The 11,444-nt window shown below is 44.5% G+C and overlaps 1 protein-coding gene across 1 annotated transcript in view; it reads left to right on the forward strand.

Moving 5' to 3' along the window:
• ttn.2 (titin, tandem duplicate 2) overlaps positions 1 to 11,444 on the forward strand; it is a 253,726-nt gene that overhangs the window by 197,005 nt on the left and 45,277 nt on the right. Inside the window, 24 exon segments of the mRNA XM_042002074.1 lie at positions 2 to 76; positions 78 to 152; positions 154 to 214; positions 624 to 871; positions 874 to 928; positions 1,009 to 1,020; positions 1,023 to 1,073; positions 1,076 to 1,131; positions 1,133 to 1,207; positions 1,209 to 1,308; positions 1,390 to 1,455; positions 1,458 to 1,481; positions 1,484 to 1,675; positions 3,892 to 4,194; positions 4,306 to 4,608; positions 4,689 to 4,994; positions 6,552 to 6,839; positions 6,922 to 7,212; positions 8,415 to 8,702; positions 8,776 to 9,363; positions 9,648 to 9,845; positions 9,949 to 10,245; positions 10,373 to 10,960; positions 11,104 to 11,406. Of these exon segments, the coding sequence (XP_041858008.1) occupies positions 2 to 76; positions 78 to 152; positions 154 to 214; positions 624 to 871; positions 874 to 928; positions 1,009 to 1,020; positions 1,023 to 1,073; positions 1,076 to 1,131; positions 1,133 to 1,207; positions 1,209 to 1,308; positions 1,390 to 1,455; positions 1,458 to 1,481; positions 1,484 to 1,675; positions 3,892 to 4,194; positions 4,306 to 4,608; positions 4,689 to 4,994; positions 6,552 to 6,839; positions 6,922 to 7,212; positions 8,415 to 8,702; positions 8,776 to 9,363; positions 9,648 to 9,845; positions 9,949 to 10,245; positions 10,373 to 10,960; positions 11,104 to 11,406 (4,843 nt within the window).

Genomic DNA, 11,444 nt, shown 5'->3' on the forward strand with positions numbered 1-11,444 from the left:
GGGCGGCAGCAACATCACCAACTACATTGGAGAGAAGTGTGACATCAGCCAGGGTGACTGGGTCCTTGTGGCCTCATGCCTGCACCAAGACCAGCTTTAGAATGACAAAACTGACGCCTGGTAAGGAGTACGGTTTCCGTGTCCGTGCTGAGAAGCAGGTTCGGCATTTCAGAGCCCATCTACTCTGAGAAGATGATTGCCAGATATCCATTTGGTGAGTTTTGCATTTTTTAGCGCATTAGTGCAGCTGTGTCCAGCTCTGGTCCTCGAAGACCGGAGCCATGTTACAGGTCCTGCAGGTTTTAATAACTATAATTAAAAGTAATAATGACCAATTTGACCTTCCAATCACTGGACGACCCGCTCTACCACCTGAGCCCTGTTTTAGATGTTTCCGTGCTCAAACACATCTAATACAAAATTAAAAAGTCTCTTCTCAACAGCTCGTTGTCAGAATGCTGCCCAAACGTGTCCAGATCTGTCTTAGTTCAGCTGAAAGGAAACATCCCAAACCTGTAGGACAACGGCCCGAGGGCCGACTTTGGACACACCTGCATTAGTGGTACTTAACTTTACATTTTTTATGGCTTCACATGTCCATGGTTTTTGTGTTTTTCCTACAGATCCTCCCAGTGAACCCAGAAACCTGCAGATCAACAGATAAACAAGGACTTTGGTCATCTTGTCATGGGAGCGTCCCAGCAGCGATGGCGGCAGCCCCATCACTGGATACCGCATTGAAAAGAAGGAGAGGAACAGCTTCTGTGGGTGAAAGCTAACGAGTCCTGCGGTCAAGCCACCCAGTACACAATGTACAGGCCTGATGGAAGGTCTGGAGTACACCTTTCAGGGTGTCGCACAACAACATGGCTGGGACAGGGAAAACCCTGCAAACAAACCGATTTCATCACCGCCAGGACTGCTGTTGGTAAGGAGAACACCCCCTCAGCTCATTTTTTATATTTCCAAGGGCAGGATTTGTCTCAATCGTTTTCTGTTTCCATGCAGACCCACCAGGTAAACTGAGCCCATGGATGTGACCAAGAACTCCGTCTCATTGGTCTGGAGTCGTCCCGCCATGATGGTGGCAGCAAGCTGATTGGCTACTTCATGGAGTACACAAAAGCGTCCAGAGGAGAAGTGGCATTCGCTGCAATGCCACTGCATGAACATCCAGACAGAGAACTATGTGGTTAGTGGCCTGGAGGGAGGGTCAGCAGTATCAGTTTAGAGTCTTTGCCAAGACGGCTATCAACATCAGCCTCCCGTCGGAGCTCTCCGACCCGATCCCAGTCATCGCAGAGAACGGTACCGCTCTACTCACGTAACACAGCTACTGTTCAGTGATGGACCTGAAACCTGATGCTTCTGTCCTTTCCTCTCGTGCAGTTCCTCCTCGTGTAGAGCTGGGTCTCAACATGAAGAACCTGATTGTGGTGAAAGCCGGAGACAACGTTTCCTGGATGCTGAAGTTTTCGGCAAACACTGCCGAAAGTGAGGTGGAAGAAAGACGGAGTGCCGCTGGTCCTTGCAGAGGGAATGAAGATGACCCAGAAGAAGCATATTCACCTGCTGGAGCTTTACTCCGTCACCAGGAAGGAGTCTGGAGACTACACCATCACAGCTGAAAACATCAATGGCAGCAAGTATGCCACCATAAAGGTGAAGGTGCTCGGTAAGTTAGACTTGATCTGTTTTATTTAACCCATAAAACTATAGCAGATCAGTCTGAGGTCTATCTCTTCTACCATCATCAGTCCTCAGGAGCGGTGGTGTGTAGCTCTGTGGGGTAAATGTGATGGATAGCTACCCTTTAGCTGATCTACGCAGGTTTGCCAGCATTTCTATCCCGTCCAGAGGGTTAACAATCCAGCCACTAAATGTAGTTTTATTCAGAGACTCTATCTGGTAAATCTACAATGATCCATGATAGACAGCATTATTTATCACATTTCACCATAAAAACATCACCATCACTACTATGTTGCTAAGAGACCTCTATTTAGACCTGGACATGATGATGAAGCCACTTCCTGTCAGACTTTCCACCAATCAGAGAGCTTAGATTGACGGTAACGTCCAATCAGGAGCAGCCAAAGATCAACCAGTGAACAGAAAGTTCTATGTGTGTGTGAGAAGAAGAAAAATAATGCTCCTCTATGGCTGGAATAAAGCCAAGAAGACGTTTCTGATGCACGGTGGCGCCACAAAGCAGCTGAGCTGGAGTTGGTTTAGTGAGGATAGCAGGTAAATAGTAGCAGGAATAACTGGAAATGAGGAAAAAGTGGAAACATGGAAATAGTTTCTGTTGTGTGTTTGTTTCAATAACAATATTTTTTCTCCTGAAAGCCAAGAAAAGGCTTGGTTATTGTTGACCTGTGTGTTATTTCAACATAGTAATATTAGTACTAAATTCTGTTTTGAAGTAACCTTTATTTATAACCAGACTTGTTCTCATTGACAATGATGACTTGGCCAAAAGGCAGCAGAAAGAGGCAACACTAGAACAATTTAGATAGGAAAACAAATAGAATTAGATCACAAGCAACGCTGGAAGATGCAAGTGTAAGAAATTCAGTAATACATAAAAAATTAACAAATAAAACAAGTGCAATATAATGAGTACAATAATACGGAATAATAAGTTAGTGGCTAAAAATAAGTGCAGTGGTTTTGTGATTGTGATTTTTTTGAAGAAAGAGAAGGGGATGAATGAACACACTTTCGGGGTCTGCTGGAGATGAGTCCAATCATTCGCAGCATAAAACTAAAAAGAAAAACGGCCTTAAGATGTGCGAACTTTGGGTATGAGGAGACTTATAAAACTAGTCGAATGTAGGCTGCTATTCGCTGCGCGGATATTGAAAAGCGACTGAAGTATGATGGAGATTTCTTAGTTAAAGTTTTGTAGATGAACAGTACCAGTGAGTTTGTCTGTAAGACTGGAGTGAAGGCAGTTCAACAGAGCTTGCAGGTGGCAGTGGTGGGTATGAAACAAGCTCCAATCACGAAACAGATACCAGCGTGGTAAATGGTGCCTTGTTTGTGAAGAAGACACACCCATAGACAACATCACCACAGTCCAGAATAAGCAGCACCGTCACTGTGACCTGGCATTGGTTGGTAGAATGTGTAAAGAAGATTTGTTATTGAAGAGAAAACCGACCTTATTGATCAATACATTTACGAGAGTTTTAAAAGAGAGTTTGTTGTCCAAGCCTGATTCCAAGATACTTCTAGCATGGGAAGAAATCAATTTCACACCCATCCAGACAGAATTTCAGGGGGACACCAATTTGTGGCAGTTTTCTATTGAAAATCAACTTAGTTTTCTTAGTATTTAAAACTAAGTGGAGACTAGAGAAAGCATGTTGAATGTTGTTGAAGCTGTGCTGCTGTCAAGAAGAACTTGATGTGTATGAAATTGTGTCATCAGCATATAGACGTATGTAAGAATCTCCAGCAGCAGTTGTAATGTTATTAATATAAATGTTAAATAACGTGGGATCCAAGATAAATAGAGGCAGAGGGGCTGACAGAAGGTCCTCTATTCTCGCTGAGCCAAGTAACTCTTGAACCAAGCCGGACAGCTCTCTGAGTCCCATGTCTTTGAGCCTGATTAACAGGATGTTGTGGTCCACAGAGGCAAACTCCTTTGCCAGAAAATAAATGCAGCTTTGCAATATTCTTAGTATTTCTTGTCATGATTGGCCTTTATGCTGCTATATCTATTGATACCTTAATTTTACATCATTTTTAACGTGAGGTTTTACAGGCATTTTTACATTAAAAAAAAACAAGCTGACCAAAAGATGGCTTTGAATTTTATGGATTTAGAAAGTATTTCATGTACTTGGACACTAATGAAACCTCCCTCCCTTGCCTCTGCAGACAAACCTGGCCCTCCAGCCTCAGTGAAGATTTCAAAGGTGTTTGCTGACCGTGTTAAGCTGCGATGGGAGCCCCCCCTTGCAGATGGCGGCTCTGAAATCACCAACTACATCATTGAGAAGCGTGAGACCAGCAGGGCCAACTGGGCACTGGTCACCGCCAACATCCACGGACACCTCACCGACTGCTCAGTGGAGAAACTCATTGAGGGTCATGAATACCAGTTGAGAGTCAGTGCTGAGAACCAGTATGGTGTGGGAGACCCTGTCATGACCGATGCTGTCACAGTCAAGAACCCATACGGTAAGAAAACCCCTGTCCTCAAGAAGCTCTGGGGAGACTCATCCTCTCTGGTTTCATTATATTTTATGTTGAGGACATGAATGAAATATTGTGACGACGTCTCTTCATCAGACGTTCCTGGGCCATGTGAGCCGCCCGTCATCACCAATGTCACCAAGGACTCCATGACGGTGAGCTGGAAGGCTCCAGCCAACGACGGCAAGGCTCCCATCCTGGGCTACATGGTGGAGAAACGTGAGGCCACCGAGCTGACCTGGGCGAAGGTCAACCGCCGACCCGTCATTGACAGAACCATCAAGGCTGTTCAGCTGAGCGAAGGCTCGGAGTACGAGTTCAGAGTGATCGCCCTGAACAAGGCTGGTCTGGGCAAACCCAGTGATGCGTCCAACGCCGCTCTTGCTGTTGACCCCATCTGTAAGTGTTTGACTTTCAAAGAAACTCTTAGGAAATCAAGCGACTATTTAAACGTACACGTCTCACTTGTAATTCTGTAGATCCTCCTGGCCCTCCTGCATTCCCCAAGGTGGTGGACTCTACAAAGAGCTCAGTCAGCCTCAGCTGGACCAAACCGGCATATGACGGTGGCTGTGAGATCATTGGATATCTGGTGGAGAGCAAGCGAGTCGATGCCGAGGACTGGACTAAGTGCAATGTCCCCAAGAAACTTCAGGCCACTAAATTTGTGGTAACGGGTCTGATGGACAACACGGAGTACCAGTTCAGAGTCATCGCTGTCAACAAGGTCGGCAACAGTGAGCCCAGCGAGGTTCCCGGGAACCACATGCCCAAAGACATCCTGAGTATGTTCATCACATGTTACAGCACCTTATTTTCTGTGTGCATCTGGTCATTTCTGCCTGATAGACCAAATCACTCCAGTGTTTTTCTCTGATATAACCTGAAGTCATATATTACACAGTCAAACGGTGGTAAAATGATGACCTTCTTTAACCCTTTGGGGTGAACAGACGCCATCACGTCCACGTTGTTTATGTGTCCAGCCATGGAAAAACCAGGAACAAGTGTCCCGAGGGTCATTTCGAGTTATTTAAAGAGAAAGTGTAGTTTCTAAGCTTTCCAACGACGACAACACCTGGAAATCCTAAAATATTTGATGTGGCCATTTGGATGTTGGCTTCTTCCAAACTAGTTTTATGAGAAATCCGGCCTCAAAGTTTTCAAGGATTAACACCTACCTTGGGAGCCAGGTGGGGGTGACGGTAACAAAAGCTGTCCTCATCTGCATTACTTAGCACAAAACACACCCCTTGAATAGTTGTCAAAGGGAAGTCTGGTCCAGGCTGAAGAGGAATTGAGAGGAAGTGCATCTAAGAAAGACAGAAGGAAGAAAAGGATTAGATCAAGTTAAAGCTGTGTCATTTTTATACCAGTTTTATAAATGAATGAAGGGAAAAACAATCTGTGATGTGTGATAAAATCATTACATAAGACTTTAAACTATGAACCAGTTTTTAAAATGTGTATATAAACCAATAACACCAGTTATGTTAAAAATGTACACACACACACACACACACACACACACACAAACACACACAAGAAATGGTAAAAACAGCCGATTCTGAAGAAGAAAGAAACCTCCTTTCCTGTTGGTGGATAAATGCACAGCAACCAACATGATGATGAATCTGGTTGCAGAGGAAGAGGAAAACCTGTGGGAGTGACTAAAACCCACTAAAGCAGATTGAAGTGCTGCCTCCTGGTGGACAGGAGGACTAACACACCCTGGACATGTCCAACCTGTGACGTCCTCTCTGGCTTTTAGTGGACAGGAACTGGTTCCTGGACTGGAACAAATCATCTTCTGGTGAAAACGGATTGTTTTAGAAATCGCTCCTCCTGGGACATTTGCTGCATTTTGATGTAAATAGTTTTTTATAACTTTTTTTGCTAAATTTGTACATAAGTTTTTAAGTTATAAAAAAAAATGGTTTCTTAAACACGTTTGTGGTTTTCACACTAAAAAAATCAAACTTTTTTCTGCTCAGATTTTACTTTTTTATGTGATTTTATGTCCAATGTGTTAATACAGGATGAAAAAATTACTAAAATCACACGTGAGGTCGTGCTGAAAAGAATAAAACTGAACGAGGCAGATAAACTGGTTTAATGGTGAAATATAAAGGTAAAATCAGAAACGGCTGCTTACACCATGAAGGGTTAAAAAGATTTAGTTAACTAAGAGGTTGAATCAGGAAACAAGTTAAGCTGCATTTGTCTAATTCTAGGATAAAACCAGATTAAATAAAGGTTGGTATAACTCAGGGGAAAAGAGACAGAAGCAGCCAATCGCTCGCTGGATAATAACTACCAGCTGATGTTCTGCCCTCCTCCAGTTGCTCCTGAAGCCGAGCTGGATGCCGACCTGAGAAAGGCTCTGGTTCTGCGAGCCGGTGTCACCATGAGGCTCTACGTCCCGCTGCGAGGACGGCCAGCACCAAAGGTGACATGGACGAAGGTGGATGCCAACCTGAAGGAGAGACGGGGCCTCCTGATCAAGACGTCAGATTGGGACACCCTGCTGATGATTGAAGAAGTTAACAGATACGATGCTGGCAAATATGTCCTGACCCTGGAGAACAGCAGTGGATCCAAGTCCTACACTATCGTAGTGAAGGTTCACGGTAAGAAATACAATCATATCAAACAGTACACACTCCAGCAAACTCGGAAATCCTTTCATTCTAAACCAAAGTCCTCATTCAGATTCACCGGGACCACCAGTAAACCTGGTCGTCAAAGAGACATCGAGAACCCACGCCTGCATCACCTGGGATGCCCCCTTGATCGACGGTGGCAGCCCAGTGAAGAGCTACATCGTGGAGAAACGTTTGGCCGAGAGGAAGGCTTGGACCTGCGTGTCGGCAGAGTGTCCCAAGATCTCCTTCAGGATCACCAACCTGGAGCCGGGACAGGCGTACTGCTTCAGAGTCCTGGCTGAAAACGCCTACGGCATCGGAGAGGGCTGCGAGACGGCAGGCAGCGTCCGGGCTTCAGGTAGCTGCACAGGCCACCATGTTTTATACCGCAGAGAAGTTTTACTTAGGCAGCGATGTCCAGCTCATCCTGCTCCAGCTTCCACATCCAGAACTATGTGTTCTCCCCGAGTCGGACCAGTAAAACACCGAGTACATTATCACGTTTACATTTAATTATCTATCCTTTTAGAAAGTTTCATCTGTTATTTCTTTTATCTATTTATTTTATCAAATATTTTTTTATGTTATATTAGATTATATTAGATTATTTTAATATCATTCTTTCATTATTTAAAGTATAAATATATCTAATATTTTATATATTTTTTATTTTCATGCATAAATATAGATTTATTTCTTTAAAAAATATATGTATGCATTTAAAAAACACCTTTCATAAATGTTATTATTAAATTTGAATAATAGATTTTCATAAATACATAACTTCATATTTATTTTTTTTATTTTCATTACACACGTATTTTATGTTTTAATATTTATTTAATTTTCATTGATGTATTTTATTTTTATTCATTTATTTTATATGTGCATTTTATTTATTTTACATATTTACTCATTTTTCCGTGCATCATACCATTGAGCTCTAAAACCAGCAAACATTTAGTTCCAGGTTTCTGGAAGAGAAATTCCAGTCTTCCACGTCATGATCAGGGCAACTTTTTTAGGCCTAGAAGTTTTTTAAATGTACATACGTGTATTTTTCCACATGTGTGCAGTAATCCAGACCAGCTGAACCGACTCAGCTCATCAAACAAGCTGAAGTCACGTCTATGAAGCCAGAAAGATGGAGAACATGGAACAAGTTCTCCTCCTGACCTGGAAATGTTTTACATTCACACAGAAAACATCAGACCTCACCTGGAGACATTAGAGATTACAGTTACTTTTATTAGAATATTAAAGTTAATATCTCGTTTGTTATTTCCACTTTTACCATCCATCCTGACGGCCAGATTGGACCCTCTAGTGCAGAGGTGTCAGACTCCGGTCCTCCATGAGAAACAACCTGCAGGATAGTGGCCATGGAGGACCGGACACCTGTGCGCTAGTGGCCGATTTTAGCCCTCAGGCCGTATGTTTGACATCCCTGTATTGAAACGTCCTTCCCAGAAACAACATGAATGTTGTGTCCTCATATCCAGTAACAGCTAGACTCTAAAAGCAACACTCGGTTTTTACCAATGTTCCCTCACTTTGCAGAGCAACCCGGTCCAGTAACAGACTTAAAAGCCCAGAAGACCACCAAGGACTCCATCACCCTGGGCTGGAAGAAGCCCATCAGCGATGGTGGAAGCTATGTTTCTGCTTACATCCTGGAGCAGAGTGAGGGTGAGGAGAAGTGGAAGCAAATCATGAAGGGCAAGAACATGTCGCACACCATCAGTGAGCTGACGGAGGGCAAAGAGTATGTGTTCAGGGTCAAGGCGCTCAACGAGTCTGGGGAGGGACCGCCAACGGAGCTCACTGCTGTCGCCAAAGACCAGTTTGGTAAGAAATCAGTCTCGGTAGCTTAAAATCATCTTTTTTGCTCTTTTCTGATCAGCATTTGTCTGGATTTCAGTGCTGCCTGACTGCAACTTGAGTGCTCTGCATGACGGTTGCTGCGTGGTGAAGGAGGGCAGCACCACACGCATCAACATTCCCATCATCGGCGTGCCCTACCCCACTGCCACCTGGAAGAAGGGTGACATGGTGCTTGGCGATACTGGGCGAATGTGTGTTGAGGCCTCCCAGGGCATCACCACCCTACTGATCAGAGACTGCCAGAGAGGAGACGCAGACACCTTTACTGTCAATGTCAGGAACAATGCCGGCTCAAAGGACTGCAAGTTCCAGCTGAAGGTGGTGGGAAAGCCTGGCATCTGTACCGGACCCATCAAGTTTGATGAGATTACGGCTGACGGAATCACGCTGGAGTGGGGACCGCCCAAAGATGATGGAGGTGCAGAGGTGTCCAACTACATTGTGGAGAAGAGGAGGACCACTGACAACAAGTGGGCCACAGTGGCTTCGGCCATCCAGAAGACCACCATGAGGGTGATCAGACTCCACGATGGCATTGAGTACATCTTCAGAGTCTTTGCAGAGAACAAGTATGGGGTTGGAGAGTGTCTGCGGTCTGACCCAGTCATTGCTCAGCATCCATTCAGTGAGTACTAATCTTTTACAAAACATCAATGAATAGAGTTTTAATGTGTTTTCATTAACACCTCTTCCCTTTGCTCCACCTCGGCGTCACGCAGATGTGCCAGAGGCTCCAGCTCCTCCAGAGATTATCAGCATACGCCACGAGTCAGCCATCCTGACTTGGGCAGATCCAAAAGACACCGGTGGCTCCCCGATTACTGGTACCAAACTGGGATGGATTTCAGTTTGTAGAGCAGAATGACCAAATAAATGCATCAATTATTAATGGATTTTTTGTGTTTTCAGGATATCACGTAGAATTTAAGGAGAGGAACAGCCTGATGTGGAAACGGGCCAGTAAGACTCCTCTCAGAGTGAAGGAGTGCAGAGTGACCGGCCTGATAGAGGGATTGGAGTATGAGTTCAGGGTGATGGCCATGAACATGGCTGGCCTTGGTAAGGCAAGCAGGGTCACTGAGGCTGTGGTTGCCCTTGATCCTATTGGTGAGTTCACTGATTTAGATCTTTTCTATTTATCTAAGCACATAAATTCTTGTATATAATGAAAGGACTGACATGTTTCAAACATTTCTGTGTACTCCATCAGATCCTCCTGGCAAGCCTGATGTGATTAACGTTACCAGGAACACAGTCACTCTCATTTGGACAACCCCTAAATATGATGGCGGCTACAAGGTGACTGGCTACATGGTGGAGAAGCTGGAGGCTGGTGGTAAGGCTTGGATGAAGGCCAACCATGTTAATGTCCAGGGATGTGCCTTCACTGTCCCTGACCTGACAGAGGGATCTCAGTATCAGTTCAGAATTAGGGCCAGGAATGCTGCTGGTGCTATCAGTGTCCCTTCAGAGTCTACCGAGTACCTGACCTGCAAGGATGAATATGGTAAGCTGGTCGTAGTTATTATATGCAAATATAATATTGTGTTTAATTTTAGAAATATTTGCTTTGGTTACTTTAGTAAATTTGATCCGTGAGGGTGTATGCTCAACTTACACCGTCCTGTTTGCAGAGCCCCCATCTATCACCATCGACCCTGACCATAAGGATGGAGTATCAGTGAGGGCAGGAGACACAATTGTGATATCAGCCTCTAAGATTGTGGGCAAACCTCCACCAACTGCTGCCTGGTCAAAGGGAGGTCGTGAGTTCAAGAACTCTGACATTGTCACCGTCACCAGCACCCCCACCTCCTCCACACTGGCTATTAAATATGCAAGCCGGAAGAACACAGGAGAGTACACCATCACCGCTAGCAATCCCTTTGGTATTAAAGAAGAACATGTTAAGGTGAAGGTCCTAGATGTGCCTGGACCTCCAGGTCCCATCGAAGCCAGTAATATTTCAGCTGAGAAGTGTACTCTTACCTGGCTTCCACCAGACGAGGATGGAGGCTGCTCTATCAAGTCCTACATCCTGGAGAAGAGAGAGACCAGCCGTCTGCAGTGGACCAAGCTAGCTGAAAATGTTGTGGACTGCAGATATGTAGCCAGCAAATTGATCAAGGGCAACGAGTACATCTTCAGGGTGTCTGCTGTGAACCAGTATGGCACTGGAGACTCGAGCCAGTCTGGTCCAGTCAAAATGGTCGACAGTTTCCGTAAGTTTACATAGTTTTCATGTGTTTTTTGAAGAGATATAATTAGGTAAAGATGCAACATATTTCCATTTAATAGAATAGTAAAATAACTTTTTTTTTACGTTTACAGATTATTGTTGATAATGTTGATAATTTGTCTTCAGACCCACCAGGTCCACCCTCAACCCCAGAGATCGATAATGTCAGTAGGAATGCTGTCACCATTTCATGGAAGAGGCCAGCACAGGATGGGGGAAGTGACATTAGAGGATATTGTGTAGAGAGGAAAGAAAAGAAAGGAATGAGATGGGTGAGAGCTTGTAAGAGGACAGTCCCTGACCTCCGCTTTAAGGTGCAAGGCCTTTCTGAAGGAGTCGAGTATGAGTTTAGAGTCACTGCTGAGAATAAGGCTGGATTCGGGGAGCCAAGTGAGCCAACACGCCCAGTGATGACCAGAGACATTGTCTGTAAGCAAAAAATATTATTTCCACAAAACTGTGAATAG

This window comes from Melanotaenia boesemani, chromosome 12 (genome assembly GCF_017639745.1).
Source record: "Melanotaenia boesemani isolate fMelBoe1 chromosome 12, fMelBoe1.pri, whole genome shotgun sequence".
NCBI lineage: Eukaryota > Metazoa > Chordata > Actinopteri > Atheriniformes > Melanotaeniidae > Melanotaenia > Melanotaenia boesemani.